The following is a 19,698-nucleotide window of genomic DNA, read 5'->3' on the forward strand; positions in this document are numbered from 1 at the left end:
TCACCTTTTTTCTAAAATTAAAATAAATATTTATGTTTACCAGCATGTATTTTCCCGTAATTTCCAATATTTTGACCAAATATTTAGGCTACCTTAGTTTTCATATGTTTACTTATTAAAGGAATAAATAATTTTAGCTACAGTTTTCAATGGTCCAAAGGCAGATTTATTAAAAAATGGCCAATGGCTGATTTTTTAACATAACTGCAGATATGTACCTTAAATAAATGAAATAGTAAGAAATACATGAGCAAATGTTATGGACTTTTCGTATATAAAAATTTTCTTGAATTTAGCTCGGAATAATTGTAAGGAGTTTCTGGAAACACAGCTCTTTGGATAAAAATTATTTTAGTTTTTAACATAGTCTCCTTTGAGCTCTATGCACTTTGACCAACGTTTATCTAATTTGTTTATCCCTTTCGGGGCTAAGTCAGCAGAATAGGGAGGATTTCGTAGCCTAATTCATGGATTTTAGCCATTGTGAGCAAACGCGGCAGACATCTTGCGAAAAGCTTTCTCATACCCAAGTGATCATTCAAAATTGAAACCACTGAGCCATGTTAGATGCCTATGGCTTCCACAATCTGTCGCAATTTCAATCTCCAATCAGCCAACAGCATATCGTTTTCAATTGTTTCGGGTGTAGAGATCTCAACTGGTCATCCAAAATGTTTGGCATTTTTTGTGCTTGTACGGCCACTACGAAATTCAGTAATCCACTTTTTTACCATTGAAATTGATGGTTGAGAGTTCCCATAGTATTTGTCAAACTTAGCCTTTATTTGACAGATGTTTTTTTTTTCCCAAAATATAATGCTTAATGAGCAGACGAAATTCACTTTTTTCCAATCAAGCAACGAGTTAGTCTGCTATCAATGGCTGTCAAACATAAACTAAATAACGCAGCTTGTTCAAATTTTGACAGGAGTCAACTGATAGATGCCTATTGACCAAAGCTGCGCTGCCCTTTCAGTTAAGATCCGGGAAATTCAAAAAGTCACAGACTTATTGACCCACCCTCGTAATAATTATATTTTTGGGTTGAAATCGGCTCAATTGCTTGACATTTTTCAAACCAGATGCTCATTATTTTACCCAAAGGCTGACTAACAGCATATATTGCATAAAGATTCAAATTTTTCGTAATAAATCATTGATGTGGAATCAATGGTCTAATTGAAGTTGCCGGATACATAATAAAATGTTACAAATTTTTCTGGTTCACTTTGAAAAAAGGGAGAAGTTCCTCCGCTAAAAGGAGTAAAACTATTGTATAATGCAAATATTTCTGAAATATAAGAAGGAGAATACATTTTCCAAAGGTTTTTTTGGAAATTGCATATCATTGTTGCTATTAATTAATAAAAAATATTTCGGTTGTTTTTGATAAACTGAGTTTGACAACTGTAATAAACACACCCAAAAAAGAAAACATTATTTAAGGTAAAGTACTGAATTTTCCACATGACATCGATCACGTGGCCGCAAAAGCTTCAGCTAATTGGCCCAGTCTGAAATTTCAACCTTTGACATCTCGTCAGCATTATCCAAATTGGCTTAACTTTTCTGCACAAACACTATTCTGACTATTACTCCTCAAAATTAAAAAAAAAACATTTATTTTTTCATACATTCGGCATAAGTATATAAATGAAACTGCTTTAATGATTTTTTCCTAAAGTTAATTGCAAAAGTAACATAAGGGAAATTTTGTATTACTGTAATGTTTAATTCATATTACAAATTTAATTAGATCGGTTATCACTCTTGGTATATAGTAGGGTATTCAATTAATAGGGTTTCTGGTTTAATCAGTTAATCGAGCAAATAATTAATCAAGGTTTAGATTTATTCGGTTAATAATCGGTTAATTTAAAATTATTCGATTAACCGAATAATTTCTATTTTAATTTTAAATTGAAAATACAACAAGAAATTCTGTGTACAAAAACACAAAAAACAGCAAATAAGGTATTTGAGATCATTTTTGTAAACATATCGCCAATTTGCTGCAACAACGTCATAACTCAAAATCCGTGTTTTTTGAACTGAGTAATACAAAATATGCGCCGTTCTATAATCTTTCATATAGTTTTACCAGTTTTTAAAAAAGTCAATTATTTTTGTGTGAGAGTGTTTTTTTGTTGGAAACATCAAAATTAAAATTCATGTTTTCTCGTATATTTGATAAGTAAACATTTGGGTTAAATACAGATTAGAAATATATTAACATCTACTACTTATATTTCTGAAATCGCATGATTTGTTGAAAATTTATTTAAGAAATAGTAAAATGTCATAAAACATTCAACGACGTTTTTCTCGAAACGACTTTTTTTTAATTATGACGTAGTTGCAGCAAATGAGCGATGTGTGAGTTTTTTAGGGTTTTAGTGAGATCTTCTGAAATAATCTTTTATAAAAAGAATATAATTTAAACGATTTTTTCCTTTAGATTTAATAAAACTTTTCTTGGAAAAAAACTCTCTCGCTGATTGTATATGTTTCAGAAATCAAAAACATGATAAAGAATATTCCTTTTTGGATTGTTTTAGATTTTGATTAATTTAGTTATGATAAAAGACTCATTTCAAAAAAAAAGTTTCGTCTAGACATGTAAATACAAACAATGCACAGTGGTTTAGAAACTTTTTTTTTGGAAATAATTCGGTATCTCGGGAACTATTGGAGATATTATTACAAAATTTCACATGGTTAGAGCTGAGGTGTTTTTGAGTTGAATTACATTTGTTCAGCTTCCTAGGGGTAATACGGGCCAGTTTGTGCCCCCTCAAAGTTGGTCACCTCGGGTCTCAAAATTTTTAAAAAAATCCATAAAAATTCATTTATGATCCGAATGAGCTGAAATTTAAAATATAAATAGTCCTTGAGAAGATCTACAAAAAATGCGCTTATATGTGTTGGTTATCTCCTTCAGTTGAAGAGATATTTAGGTTTTTTTTTTTTTAATTTTGCTAGATTTTTTTTTGTTTTTTAGATATGGCGGCCTACGGAGGGTCGATTTTTTTTTTCAAAATATCAGCTATATTGGCAATAAAATTCTAAATAAAATAAAAAAAAACTTGATAACAGTTATCTCGTCCGTCTAAAAAGTTACACGCATCCAAAGTTGGAACATGTAAAATGGGCCTAATTTTTTACGATTTTTCCTAAAAAAGTCCCTATATTTTTTCTTGTGTAGAAACAAATTTTCTTTGGGACTATATACAATTTTTATATGTTCCGGAAAGAAAACTTAATGCAAAAGCATGTAAAGTAAAATTGGGCTCACTTAAGCGGACACAGTATCCCCCAGACCTATCCAAACTTGGACAATTTAAAAAAAAATATTTAGGTTTCAGTAAAAAATTCTAAAAAGGCAAAGCACCGATCCTCGAAAAAGATCCGTATTTGTATAACCCTATATGTTGTTTAAATACTTAGAAAGTTGTTTTACTATCACACGGTAAATAGCGTCACAGTAGGCACTTTTCTAAAAAAACTCAGTTTTTGGAACACATTTTCCCCGTTTTAGGAATTTCGGTATTTGAAAATATTTAGCCTTTATTTACTCCTCAGAAGTTCCACAAACCTTGCCCGCTTTGACAAACTTGTACATTTTTTCATATAATGCGTACAAAATGTTATTAACATATCAAATGTAAATTTTGAATTCAAACACATACTGACTTAACAGAAATTTTAGTGTAACAGATTTTAGCACGCATTATATGAAAAAACGTACAAATTTGTCAAAGCGGGCAAGGTTTGTGGAAATTCTGAGGAGTAAATAAAGGCTTTTTATATAAGTATTTGATACTGTTGAAAACATTATGACCTGAGGATTGATATTTTAGTAAAATTAAATAATTTTATAAAATTTTGGGACTTCATTTACCTTAAAAACTAAAAAAAACTGTCATATGGTGATTTTCCACGAATAAAAATATAAAATTTGATTTAATGTAAAATTTGAACGGTTAAAGATATCATAACAAAATTGGGAACTAATTTAGATCCAAATGTCCTTAAATTAATGACATTATAATTTTTGACATTTTTTATTTTCAAATACCGAAATTCCTAAAACGGGGAAAATGTGTTCCAAAAACTGAGTTTTTTTAGAAAAGTGCCTACTGTGACGCTATTTACCGTGTGATAGTAAAACAACTTTCTAAGTATTTAAACAACATATAGGGTTATACAAATACGGAACTTTTTCGAGGATCGGTGCTTTGCCTTTTTAGAATTTTTTACTGAAACCTAAATATTTTTTTTAAAATTGTCCAAGTTTGGATAGGTCTGGGGGATATTGTGTCCGCTTAAGTGAGCCCAATTTTACTTTACATGCTTTTGCATTAAGTTTTCTTTCCGGAACATATAAAATTGTATATAGTCCCAAAGAAAATTTGTTTCTACAAAAGAAAAAATATAGGGACTTTTTTAGGAAAAATCGTAAAAAATTAGGCCCATTTTACATGTTCCAACTTTGGATGCGTGTAACTTTTTACACGGACGAGATAACTGTTACCAAATTCGACCCTCCGTAGGGCCGCCATATCTAAAAAACAAAAAAAAATCTAGCAAAATTAAAAACACATGTAAGCGTATTTTTGTAGATCTTCTCAAGGACTATTTATATTTTAAATTTCAGCTCATTCGGATCATAAATGAATTTTTGGGGATTTTTTTAAAAATTTTGCGACCCGAGGTGACCAACTTTGAGGGGGCACAAACTGGCCCGTATTACCCCTAGGAAGCTGAACAAATTCAACTCAAAAACACCTCAGCTCTAACCATGTGAAATTTTGTAATAATATCTCCAATAGTTCCCGAGATACCGAATTATTTCCAAAAAAAAGTTTCTAAACCACTGTGCAATGTTACAAAACCATGTAAATTAAATATGTCAGTTGTTATACATACTCACTAATCATGTTTATTGGATGTTCAAAAAATATCTAATTTTAATTTGAAATTTGTATGTATTTGAATTGAAAGGGTAAAAAATGTTTTAAAGTGTAAAAAAAGGAATTTCGGTTAATCGGTAATCGACACAAATTAATCGGTTTATTTGTTATTTGAAAATCGGCAATTTTAAATTATTCGAACAGTTAACCGTCCAAAATTAATCGGTTAAACGATTAACGGTTAATCGATTGAATACCCTAGTATATAGTATATTTGCAAGAATAGCGAAAATTTATACTAAATAAAATGTTTTTCTATAATACAACAGCTTGAAAATTTGCTCAGGTATAGTAATTTATAGTTTCATACTTTTGGTTGTAATCTATAGTATTTTTGCAAGACTTGCTACATTTACAATTGTTGTTTACTTCGAAGAGTGATATCCGTTTATCGTATAATTAGCTAATAGTAATTTTCTACCTTCCTCTTTTTCCAATCGAAAACTGCTTTTCTTAATTTCCAAGTGATAAGTCTCTATTCTTTTGCGCCTTATGGAGAAATACATATAGATATATTACATATTTATGCAAATATATAGTTTATGTATTGGGTTATTTCATATATAAACAAGTATGTATGTATTTATATATATAGTTTACAGCGAGAAATGCAGGCAGCTCCATTGTGACAATTGATTTTGTTGCTATAGGAATTATATTTTATTTCTGACAATCGAGTTATTTAGTTGCAACTTCAAACACACATATATGGGTTTATGTTGCAACAACCAAACCAAAATAAGTAGTCGTATGTTAAACCTTCGAATTGCAATAATCTCGGTTGTCACAAATAATCTATTTCCCCTGAGCAAACTATTTGTACAAGCGCACACAATATTTGCTCTATGTTTTAAATTCTTTTCTTGGCGCCTGCCTATACATTAAGGTTGTTGTTGTTATTGTGACTTCGTGGACTTTGCAAAATTGGGTTTAAATTAAATAATAATTGCAAGTTTAGTTAATTGTGAAATTCGTAATAGGAACCCAACGTTGTGGGAACGATGACTAGTCTCAATCGAATATACAGGCGAATACGGCCAAACAATTTAAGCCGAAATTTTCCCAGCAGCTTTCATCGGAAGATCCCTTTTCGGCTCGTCTCATTTTCTTGGGATAGTTTTTCGGATTACTGCGATCACTTAAATGTATTGGCATTTTGGCAAATTCTGGTCTAGGCGTACGGAATTTCTCCATTAATTGACTTTGCTCCGGTGTTAGATTCTTTAGTTTTTTACCTGCAATACAAAATTTTAAAAGGTATTATTAAGCTGTTATTGTAAAACGAACGAAAAATTTGTAAATATTCAAACCTATTTCGTACAGGTTTTTAATTCTATTAAAATATTAATGATTAATAATATTTCGATAAAAGATATGGTCTTACTATTCTGGGTCTGAAAACGGTCATGAATATCAAGTGGGAATAATACTAACAATACACTGGGAAACTATGTCGCACAGACTTATCCTTTGTAGTTTTGGTATCTAAAGTTAGAAACATATTTATGATACACAGCTATTCTCCAACCAAAGGCGTCATTGTCATGGAAGACTTAAATGCTAAGGTTGGCTCTGATAATGAATCGCTGGAACATGCAATGGGCAGACGTAGACATAGACACCGACGAACGCTTTATAGATTTCTTTAATGCCACAAAACTTGTAATCGGTTGTTATAAGGAAATTGGTTGTTGAAAGCAAGAGATATATTTACCAATCTTGAGACAACTATAGCACCCATTTACTAGATGCTATAACTTAGAAAAATAGCAAAGCCCCCACTCCATCTATTGACTATAATTGGAATCATATTAAAACACATTTAGATCATGTCCAAAGGACGAGATTCATGGATGTGTGATCGATAAATGTAAAGACTTAAAAGAAAAATTCCAAAGTCAAATATGGTTGGCCAGCTAAAAGCGAGATTCAAACAGATTTCTAGATCACGAAAAAACTTGTTGATCAGAATATACTAATTGAAAATCCTATTCGCGACATTGCTGAAAATTTGCTCAATACCTATCAAGAACAACTTCAAAAATATTATTGCATCTATGGTTTCATCTGCCATTCTGGAACGAATTTTCTTTCCGACATATGCTGCCGAAAAACATCTTTCACATTCCAGACTTGGTGGCAAAACTGTTGGTGGCAAATACTTGTAACAAATCTGAAAGTATTTTCCTCTTGTTCCTTTAGAAATAAAAAGATCTAATTCTTTTGCAAGTTACAAATTTACATTATAATTAGGTTTCGTTATTGTTATTTGGGGGCTTTTACATTTATTTTGCGATATTCGGGCATGTAGAATGTCAAAATGGATGAAAAAAGCTCAAACAAATTAAAATTTCCCCCATTTATTTATGAAAAACGGCATTTGAAAAATCCCGGGATTTAAAATTAAAAAAACCCGGGATTAACCGTTTGGCATCTCTAAACATTACTGATCATGAGTCACCCATGCACTGATAAAGGAACGCTTAGAGCGAAACATCAGCTCCTGTCAAGCTGGCTATTACAGTGGATATTTAAGTGCAGATCATATAAATACAAATTATTGAGCAAAGTGTTGAATTTAAACCCAAACTTCGTCTTCCTTATATTGACTTCGAAAAAGCATTAACAGATCTTATATGTGGTTAGCACTCCGCAAAAGAGGAATACCGTAAAAACGTATACATATATCTGATCAAGGTAAGTTAAGTATGAGCAGAAGATCATTTATGTCAAGGATACATACTGCCACCTCTCATATTCCTTGTTGTTGTGAATATAGGAGTCGAGAATCAACAAGGCATAATCGTCCTTGGTAGTATAGTCCCAATATGTTAAAGTAACAAAATCAGTCTCTATACTAAACTACGAAATTTCGAAGTAATCCTACGAACAAACTAAGATCTAATGCATTCCTAATATTTTACACACCGTGTTTCTACAAATCATAGAACAATTCTAGCTGGGAAGAGCGGGGGTTGGTCAAAATTCTCAATTTTATATCTTTGGAGCACTCTATATGAATATATTTACTATAGATAACATTTGAGGATATTGCTTACAATAAGAATTTGTTTATTGATCTTTCGTACTTTCTGAATGAAAATATATTTCCGATTTTAAAATATTTCTCACCTTCAATACAATCACTAACGAGTGACGTTTCCAATGGGTTTAGTAATTCCACACGATCACACGCCTTCCGGAATTCGGTGGCACTCATCAGACAGTAGTGAGGCGTCAAACACAATGGACCCAACACACGTCGTCTGTTCTCTGAAGTGGCATCTAGTTTTTTACGATTACACTCCGCTACACTCCAATCAGCGAGGCAGGTGAATAGTGTCAACTCCGTACTTAATTGTAGAGCATCACGTTTTGCAATCATTTCCAATTCCTCAAAACGTAATTCAGTCATTTCTGGCTTAGTCAGAATCAATTCAGCATGCATATCGATCAGCTGGAGAGCATTGTTGAGTAGGGCAACGCCATAGTCTTCTGCAGTGAATGGATTCGGATTAGGGGCGGGAATATTCGATGAATTTAAATTAGTATTGGAATTTGTGGCATTCGCATTGGCAGCTGCCTGTTGGGCTTTGCGCTTCATTTTCTTACTGGCTGCCGAGTCTTGCGTTGTTATGACGGCACCCAACTGATGTTGGTTGTTTGATGTCATGCCCTGATAGAACCACAGTGATCGGAAAACATCTACAACTGTAGCACTGCTCAATTGCAGATCCAATTCACGTATGCAGTGGATAATCTAATCGGTTGAGGAAGTGAGATAGATACAATAAAATACAAAAAAAAAAATCAATTATTTTCATTAAAAGTCCCGTCCAGGATTTTATAGGATTATCAATGGAATAAAACATACCAAATCAGGACAATTGTAACGATCAGCCAATTCTAATATTTTCAAAATATGCAAATGATCGCGATATTTGACAAATTTTGTTTCCAAAAATCGTATGACAAGTTCAAAATCATGTTTATCTACATTTGAGATCTGAAAATGATTATCACCTTTGCGTCCACTATTCGGTCCAGCATGTATCAATTTGGCCAACTCTACACTGTTCTCCAGTACGGCTTTACGTTCACAACGTATCATCGAACGGTCATCACCATTGACCACAATAAAATCAATGTACGGACTGGGTATTATTGGTATTCCGGTTGAGACATTTGTATGGGCTCGCATAAAATATGGCGGTGCTGTTGGTGTATAAGCTACTGAACGGCTTGAGGTAATCGTATCGCCACCGCTGCCACCCACACTCCCGCTACTCTCTGGATTATGTTGGCCATCAGACGACAGTCCGAATGGTAAAACCATTTTCTGAATGCACAGAATGCACGTTCAACTTAAACTGAGTAAAAGTCTTTCGAATTATTGCTTCTCTTTTCTAGGGGTGTTGGAGGTGTGCAAAAAAATCGGAACTAGTTTAGGAGTATCTTGGCATTGAAGGCAGTGTCGGCGATGGAATCTATAAGAAATAAAAAATAATTTATTAGTTTTTGCTAATGTAATAAATACAATATAAATACTTTTCTGAACTAATTGCAATTATTGTATACTTTGCTTAAGACTACTCATAACTGACCTTATTATCTAATTCTAATATATATCGTCACATGAAATGCAAAAGGGCGTAACAACCAAAAAATATTTAGCTTTCTATTTTTAAAAATAACGAATATACTTTAAATTTTATTATGTTTCTGCACAGAAAAAAGTTTCAACATAAATATTATGATTTGAATTCATTGATTTCAATTCATAACATTTATAAATAATTTCTTAAATAGTATGATTTTTTTAATATTTTATGTTTTGAAATAAAATCTAGAAGGCTTGAAAAATATAATTTCAATTTCATTTTTATTTTTATGTTGTTCAAAAATGTTTGAAATTGTTCATGGAAAATTTGTAGTTTTTTTATGATTTTCAGCTACAAAATCATAAATTGATTTAAGAGGATGAAATGCTTTTATATTTATGAATGTTTTATTATGTTTAATGATAATTTTTAATTTTCAGATATTCTCCTTTTTATCTTAAAATATTGGCCAATATATGGCTATTATGCAAATATTCTTGCACTAATTCATTATATATTACAATTATAATGCAATTTATTAAAAAAATTAAGTAAAAAAAGCAAAAATTTCCGTCATGTAAAATTTTATAATATTTATGAACATGTTCTTATTTTGAATGAAATAAGTTTGGGAAAAAAGTCAAGTTCGATTAATAATATTTATTACAAAATTCATTCCAATTATGAATTTTTTTTTCTGTGTGTCTATCCTGTAAAATTTAAAAAGAGTCCATAACTAATTCCTCGTAATTTTCAGCCGCTGCACAGTGGGTTCGATGGTACCCAAAGTGGCGATTAATTCATAGAAGCCGTAGTTTTAAAATATAATATTTTTTTCTTAATGAGTTATTATAAGCACATAAAAACACAGCATTTTAGAAAAAAAGTTTAAAAAAAATAAATTTTTTTACCCTTTAAGCGCATCATTGTTTTTTGAAAAAAGGACTTTGTTCACAATTTATACTGTAACTTTGGAATGGAAAGCGATAAATTAATTAAAAATTGGAAATTAAAGCATACTGAATGTGCTATTAAAAAATTCAAAAAATAAATATATATTAGTATAAATTTAATTTGAAGTCCAATTTTTGTTTCACACAAAACTTTATAAATATAAAATTTTTTTCAAAAAAGTCACAATAGAGAATATTATAAAAATTTTTTAGTAATGAATAATCATAAATCAAAAAAACACAGCACTTTAAAAAAAAAATATTATAAATTTTTGTAATGAATAATCATCAATACATAAAAACACAGCTTTAAAAAAAATGAAAAAAAAAATATTTTTTAACCTGTTAAGCTACGTTTCCGCATACGCCGTGATCGGCACCGAAAACGTAGCTTTAGGCGTTTTTTGTGTTTTTAAAAAAATATAATTTTAGCTGTAACTTTGAAATCAAAATAAATTTAAAGAATAAGTTAATATGTAATATGTATTCCTATTAGTATAAATTTGTATCCAGATTTTCAGTAAATGTAAAAATTAAAATTTAAAAGTTTTGGGGGAATATTTGGTTTCGTTTTAACTTCTTAATAAAAAATATATTATAATATTTGTATTATTCTGCATTCTCAAATTCACCACAAATATCCCAATTATCATAAGCTTCATTATAGTCATTATCTTCATCATCATTATTATAATCTTCTTCATCATTATCATCATCACTATCTTCATCGTTGTTATCATTTACTGGTCTTGTTAAATAAATGACAACTAGAGTTTTTACACAAAAATGAAAATAAAAAATTGTCTGGACATTTTTTTCTTAAATATAAGCTGATATCCTATACTATTCTAAAATCTATAAAACTAATTTCAACTATTACTAACTTAATACTTGTGGCCCATTAAATGCGGAAATTATCCCAATTTTGGTCCTTTGTTAAAAAAATTATTAAAACTATATACACATATTTACAAATTTACTTTTAATAGATTTAATACCAACAATAATCGCTTGAATTGTAAAAATTTAAATTTTTTCACTTTTTTTAAAAACAGCAATAATTTGCTAACTTTGAACGCTCACTGACAAGAAAGTAAACAACTTAGATTATTTATTTTTACAGCCAATGATGTAGAATTTTATCTACTTTTACCCTATACCAAAATATATTATAAAAACTTTACTTCAAAATTTCAATTAATCGCCACTTTTATACAATTTGAACCCAACGTGCGCTGCTTCTTAATCATTCATTGAATGTATGAAATTGTTGTCTTTCATTAAAAGTCTGTACTCAAACTTGGAAACTTTCTTGAAAGAATGGCAAAACGTGGCCAAGTTTTGATAAGGTTGGAGGGGCCTATCTCCGCTTAAATGACCCAAATTTTATTTACACCTTATGCGGATCATATATAGACCCGAAGAAAAAAATATATGGACTTTTTGGTAAAAAACTTAAAAAACAGGCCTTTTTATATGTTTTAATATTAGATGCGTGTAACTCTTTATAGGGATGAAATAGCTCTTATTAAGTTTTTTTATTTTATCTCAAATATACCTAATATTTAAAGAAAAATGTTGACCCTCCGTAAGCCCGACATATCTAAAAAACGAAAGATTGACCAAAATTTAAAAAAAAAAATAATAAACCTAAATATTATTTGAAATAAAGGAGAAAAACTACACATACAAGCGTATTTTTTGTAGACATTCTCGAGGATTATTTATATTATAAATGTCCGCTCGTTCGCATCATAAATGGATTTTTGGCGATGTTTTAAAAAATGTGAGACCCGAAGTGACCACTGGCCTAAAAAGCTGAACAACTGTAAATCAACTCGAAAACACCGCAGCTCCAATATTACAAAAACGTTTCTAAACCACTGTTCGTCGTAACACTTCAAAATTGATGTCTTGTGCCATTCCATTCTTATTCTTATTCTTTCCAAATCATAGGTACAGCAAACTTCAAATGACTAAGTTTACCGCTTTCCCACTGCACAGTGGTTTAGAAAACAAGTAAGAGAGCTATATTCGGCTGTGCCGAATCTTATATACCCTTCACTAAATTATACTTTAAAATAAATTTTTTTAAATATTTTTAGGTGAACAAAATTTAATTTTTTTTAATTGTTTTCAAAAAATTTTAAATTTTTTTTAAAAAAAGTTTTTCCAAATTTTTTTTTTTTAGATTTAAATTTTTTTTGGAAAAAAAATGTATTACAAAAAAAATTTGTTGATGAAAAAAAAATTCGGGTTTAGATATATTATTGCCGATTTTGACCCATTGTAGGTCCAACTTACTATAGCCTTATCTACATCGTTGCAATGGGCTTTGAAATATCTATCATTAGATATCCATATTGTCTATATTAATGACTTAGTAATCCAGATATAGATCAAAAATAGGTCAAAAATCGAGGTTGTCTCGGTTTTTTGCTCATATCTCCGTTATTTATGGACCGATTTGGCTGATTTTAAATAGCAAAATTCTCGAAAGCATGTCTGACAGAATTATTGAAGATTTGGATCCCGAAGATATCTGGGGTCTTCAGAAAATTGATTTCAACGGACAGACAGACAGACGGACATGGCTTAATTGACTCCGCTATCTATAAGGATCCAGAATATATATACTTTATAGGCATTTGACATGCGCAAAGAAGAAGTGTTGTCGCCATGTGTCCACCAGGGTTGTGGCTAGGGGTCCCCAAAGTAGGACACCTCGGGTATGTTCAATTTTAAAAACGATCTTATTTCTTCGTTTGTGTTCTGATTTCAAAAAAAATACATATAGAATCTCCTCGTCGAGCACTACAAAAAACCTCGTCGTAGCTATCAATTATCTCTGTCTGTCCGCCTGTCTGTTGAAATCAATTTTCTGAATAATTCTATCAGACATGCTTTCGAGAAGTTTCCTATTTAAAATCAGCAAAATCGGTCCACAAATGGCTGAGATATGAGGAAAAAACCAGGACAACCTCGATTTTTGACCTATATCTGGATTACTAAGTCATTAATATAGACAATATGGATATCTAATGTTAGATATTTCAAAGACCTTTGCAACGAAATATTTTTTAACCCGAATTTTTTTTTTCTCTAAAAAAAATTTAAAATAACAATCAAAAAATTTTTTTCCCAAAAAATTAAAAAAAACAACGTTGGAAAAATAAAATAAATTTTGTTTACCTAAAAATATTTAAAATTTGTATTTTAAGGTATAATTTGGTGAAGGGTATATAAGATTCAGCACAGCCGAATACAGCTCTTTACTTGTTTCAACTAGCACGGTGTTATTAAAAGATTGTTTGTACTTGATGTTTTAACGTTAAACAAGAACGATTTACAATTGCATCATAATAAAGTAGTGCGTAATATGAACATATTTTGAATACCGTAAAAACCGTTTTTCATTCAACTTAACAAATATATATATTCGTTGTTCTTCAAATAAATAAATCTATGTAATAAAAATAAACTTCTTTGCAAACAAAAATATTAAATTGAAATGCCGGCATTCCCCTGAATGTAATTGTTGCACGATATTTATAAGTTCAATATTCTCTTATAGTGAATAGTTATATACTGTGCAAACGATCAACTGTTAAGGCGTACAGTGTTGGCAAATACAAAATCTATTCTTGATTCAATATTTAGAATGCAGAATGTATTTATACATTAGATTGAGTTCAAAAGAAATTATTCTAAAAGATTAATTAATTAATTAAAAAAAAGAAAGATAGAGGAATTACAAAAATCTTAACAAAATTTAAAAAAAAGTAAGAAAGTATGGTCGGTCATGTCCGACCATATAATACCCTACACTGATTAAAAGAACAAATAAATTAATTTCAATAATTAATTTTCGTGAATGATTTTCGGAAGTTGGCTTCAATCGAGTGAAAAGGGTCATACATGGCAAATATTTGCTCAAAAAATCGTAACCACTTTTTTTTAGCACAAATTTGTTTGACGTGTTTACTCTTACAAGTGTTTTGTAAGATCAAACAGCATCAAATAAAATAAAACTAAATGTTTTGTTTTGAATCATCCTAAGTAAAATAAGTTTTTGAAATAAATAAAAGAATTCAAATATACCTTATGAAAGTCTGAGTCGAACGGTATACTTTAAGGTGGCTGTTAGGAGAATATTTTTGAACGTTACAAGCATCAGCACTAATACAATTTACCCTCCCCACTATGGTGGTGTAGGGTATAATAAGGCTTTACTAAATAGTTTGCCATTAAAAATTAATTTTCATGGAAGTCTAAGATTGAGGGTATTGATAATTGTCCCTCAATATTTAATGTTTCAGTTGGAAGTTTATTACAAATAAAATAACATTTTTAAAAACATTTTTGCACAACTATTACCGATATATATTTTGCGAAAAACATAAAGCCAATGTAAACAACGAAAATTTTAAAATTTAAACTTAAATATCTTTTAGGGACATTATTAGAAATTGCCGTTATAGTTAAAGTTACCTCTAAGGGTACCTTTTTCTATTGCTTAAAACTACCTTTCAATATAACAGCAAGTTGTAATAATGGCCCGTAAAGTGTAAGAGGTAACTTAGAAAAATAAACAGGGTTTTCATTATTTTCATTTTTTTTTTCATAACAAAGTACTTGTATAAGTTGCATGCTGCACAATGAGGTAAACATTGAAACCCAGCATTTTACATTGTGTTCTAACATTTAAGTCTTCCGAAAGCATATGCCCTCCTGTACGAAACGTTCTTACATCACAATCGGGACAGTAGTTTAGAAGATACAGATTTATTACCACTTGTTCAAATTATTTTGAGCGATACTGTTCGCACATATTTCAACACTTTAAAAATTCAAACATACATACGAATGCAATCGTTTGTAAATTGATATACAAACATGTATAAATAACAACATACAACTTATTAATTGTATCAAAGAAGTAATAAAATAAAGTTTGTAAATATTTGTAAGCAAAATAAATAAATAATTAAATAAACTCATTATCTGTAGTAAATATTGTTATAAATATGGCGGCTACATATAAACATGGTACGAACAAATTTTGTTTAGTTTTTTGTTCTTACAAAATGGCCTTAACTTTGTAACGATTTTAATTAATTAACAAAAAAATTAATAAACATATGTATACATATATTAATATTAACAAATAAATATGTATGTATGTATGTGAACTTGAAATGTAAGGATTATTACACAAAAACAATAAAATATTTATGCATTTTAAATTGCAAGTATAAATACATTTTGGTGTGGCCCTTATTTTGCACTTTCGCGTTTTTCGATGCTCTCAAGGTTAAAATTTTACAAAAATGTATGTTAACAAATAAATTTCATCTATTTGATATTATTAACATTTTTAGTGCAGATGTTTAACTTTGATTTCTTGGACAACTTTGACCACATATATAAAAAAAGGCTTAACAAGAATTCGAAATTATAAAATCAGCTATGCAATGTATTTTTATGACATAAAATATGCAACCGAATTTAGAACAGTTCGAAAATCACAAAAGTGCAATATAAGGGCCACCCTTAAATACATGCATACCGTAACCTAAAATGCAACGTATCATCAAAAAGATCGACATTTATTTTATTATTGATTACGATTTACTATATCATATTATATATGAATGTGTACAAAATTTTAAACTTCTACTACCAAAAATAAACAAGTTATAACTACAATTCAAAATAACGTATCATTAGTTCATGATTTTCTTAAACAAAATTACGTATACCTGTTGAGTAATTAATTACTAAACAATTTGTATACCTTGTTTGTGGTAGTAGTATCCTAATATTAATATCAATAAATTGAAATATTTTGTCTGTTATTTTATTTTAGTTTAAATAAGTAGTTGTTAGTAATTAAAATAAATAAAGAACGTAAAAAATATAAAAATCTTTTATTTAAAATAAAACAATTAAGAAAGTATGGTCGGTCAAGCCCGACCATATAATAACCTACACTAAGTGAATGAGCAAAAATTTTTTTTCTTTTAAAATTTCAATAATTTATTTTCGTGAATGATTTTCGGAAGAGTGCATTATATGGGAACTATGACTAATTATGTATCGATCGCCATGAAATTAGGCGTTACAAACATCTGCACAAACGCATTATACCCTCCTCACTATGGTGGTGTAGGGTATAAAAATATATTTTTATTTAGGTTTTTATTTTTTCATACAAATTTATACCTAAGTGTATTAAAAAAAAATATTTTTTTTTATAAAAAATATTTCTAGTTTCATTGTAATCCAGTTTCCATTTGACATATTTTTTTGCTTCTCCTATGAACTTGTGAAATGTTATGTTACGTTATTTTGCATTTTTGGGGACGATATAAATATGTACATATCGCTCATTTGCTGCAACAACGTAATGACTCAAAATCCGGGTGTTTTGAAGGTGGCATGTCACAGTGTCCATTGACATAATGTCCATGGACATTATATCACTCCAAAAGATGACATTCTGTCCATGGACATTATGTCATTTTGGTAGTGTCATAATGTCCATGTGTAAAGTGTCGTAAAGTCCATGGACATAATAACACTTTTGGAGTGACATAATGTCCATGATATTTAAAAAATAATTTAAGTATTTATGTTTTAATTTAACTTCTATCGAATTTACCGTTGTAAAATTAAAGTAGTAATAAGACGATAGTTGCGATTTTTAGTTATCTGTTATCTGAATTTAGTGGAGTTCAGACGTCACAAATTTAAAGTTTAAAAAAGAAAAAGTATTAAAATGGGTAATCTATATATATAAAAGAGTAACGTTACTGACTGACTGACTGACTGATTCATCATCGCACAGCCCAAACGGCTGAAGCTAGAATCACGAAATTTTAACTGTGGGTTCCTCCCTCCCCAAAACGATCCGATAAGAAGGGATTTTTGGAAATTCGAACGTTTAGGGGGTAAAAAAGGGTAAAAACGGGTAAATTCGGTAACCTTATATCTTCAAAACTAATAAATATACAATAAAACTTAAAATAGCATGTTACTCCATTTAAAAAATAAGCTGACAGGTGTTTCGTACTTTTTGGAAATTCGAAACTTTTAGGGGAGAAAAGGGGTAAAAACTGTATTTTGGTACTTTTTTTGCACCCTATGTATCTTTTAAACCAATAAACATAGAAACAAATTTTAAATCGTATTCTTTAATTAACAAAAAATAAAAAATATAAGTTTGGTACTTTCTGGAAATTCGAACCTTTAAGGGATAAAAATTGTGATAATTTTTGGTACTTTTTCATAAAATATGTTTTTCTATAATTTGACATTATTGATTTGATATTTTATTATGAGCTCCCACCACGTTACAGAAATTTATTTGAATGAAATTGTACCACCTCAATGGGGATAAAAAAGGTACCAAAAAGGCGATAAAATCGGGAAAATACATTATATTTGAAATTATTAAGCCAATTTTGATAATTTTTTTTAACTTTGGTTCCTGGATTCATACAAAAATTAACTAACAGGGTGTTATTTGGAACTCGAGTACCAAGGTGTATATTGGGCCAAATCCGGGTAAACAGTTTGGTACTTTTTAAAACATATTTATTTTTGGGCACATTAACACAGATTTTAATATTTTGATACATGCCTGTAGCATAAACAATTTTGGCAAAATGGAATATTTTTAAATTTCAAACTTGAGGGGTGTTCAAGTAAGAAAAGGGAAATTGGTACTTTTCTCCTAATGGTACTTTTTAAAATTTTAAATTATTTCAGTTATCGACATTAAAGTTAGCTGATATGTATTTGAGTGAAGTTAGTGTTAGGAATAGGGGATAATATTTAGGTACCAAAATGTGTCAACTGTACTATAGGTACTTTTTTGTTCATCTAATGGTACTTTTTTGAAATTTCTATAATAATGGACTTAGAAACATGAAATTAAACATATATGGTCCTAAGTGAGTGAGAATTCTAGGGGGAGACTTTTTGGTACTTTTTCTTTATTCTAATGGTACTTTTTGAATTTTCTATAACTATGGACTTAGAAACATGAAATTAAGCATATATGGTCCTAGGTAAGTGATAATTCTAGGGGGAGACTTTTTGGTACTTTTTCTTTATTCGATTGGTACTGTTTGTAATTTCTTCACCAATGAACCTAGAAACATGAAATAAAGCTTATATGGAACCGAGTGAGTGGGAAACCACAAGTGTGGGCTTTTTGGTCCTTTTTCTATATTCTAATGGTACTTTTTTGAATTTTCTTTAACAATGGACTTAGAAACATGAAATTAAGCATATATGGTCCTAAGTAAGTGAGAATTCTATGGGGAGACTTTGTGGTACTTTTTCTTTATTCGATTGGTACTTTTTGTAATTTCTTCACCAATTAACCTAGAAACATGAAATAAAGCTTATATGGAACCGAGTGAGTGGGAAACTACAAGTGGGTGCTTTTTGGTACTTTTTCTATATTCTAATGGTACTTTTTGAATTTTCTATAACATAATGGACCTAGAAATATGAAATTAAGCGTATATGGTCCTAAGTGATTGAAAATTCAAGCGGATACCTCATGGTACCTTTTGTTTATTCTAATGGTACTTTTTTAATTTTCTATAGCAATGGACTTATAAACATGAAATTAAGCATACTAAGTGAGTTAGAATTCTAGGGAAGACTTTTTGGTACTTTTTCTTTATTCGAATGGTACTTTTTGTAATTTCTTCACCAATGAACCTAGAATCATGAAATAAAGCTTATATGAACCCGAGTGACTGGAAAACCACAAGTGTATACTTTTTAGTACTTTGAATTTTTGAATTTTTTGAATTTTCTATAACAATGAACTTTGAAATACGAAATTAAACATATATGGTCCTAAGTGAGTAAGAAGTCTAGGGGGAGACTTTTTGGTACTTATTCTTTATTCAAATGGTACTTTTTGTAATTTCTTCACCAATGAACCTAGAAACATTAAATAAAGGTTATACGGACCCGAGTGGGTGAGCAACTACAAGTGGGTGCTTTTTGGTACTTTTTCTATATTCTAATGGTACTTTTTGAATTTTCTATAACATAATGGACCTAGAAATATGAAATTAAGCGTATATGGTCCTAAGTGAAAATTCAAGCGGATACCTCATGGTACCTTTTATTTGTTCTAATGGT

General features: G+C 29.9%; 1 protein-coding gene across 4 annotated transcripts in view; it reads right to left on the minus strand.

The window, feature by feature from the left end:
* Positions 1-5,057: 5,057 nt before the first annotated feature.
* axed (axundead) overlaps positions 5,058-19,698 on the minus strand; it is a 69,314-nt gene continuing 54,673 nt past the window's right edge. For all 4 annotated transcript variants that reach the window (XM_065505455.1, XM_065505454.1, XM_065505453.1 and 1 more), the window contains exons 2-4: positions 8,848-9,460; positions 8,106-8,733; positions 5,058-6,208 (exon numbers count right to left, since the gene is read on the minus strand). In XM_065505455.1, coding sequence (XP_065361527.1) covers positions 5,985-6,208; positions 8,106-8,733; positions 8,848-9,309 — 1,314 coding nt within the window. In that variant the 5' untranslated portion in view covers positions 9,310-9,460 and the 3' untranslated portion in view covers positions 5,058-5,984. The remainder of the gene's footprint in view (positions 6,209-8,105; positions 8,734-8,847; positions 9,461-19,698) is intronic.

The sequence above is a fragment of the Calliphora vicina genome, chromosome 3 (genome assembly GCF_958450345.1).
Source record: "Calliphora vicina chromosome 3, idCalVici1.1, whole genome shotgun sequence".
In the NCBI taxonomy this organism is placed as follows: domain Eukaryota; kingdom Metazoa; phylum Arthropoda; class Insecta; order Diptera; family Calliphoridae; genus Calliphora; species Calliphora vicina.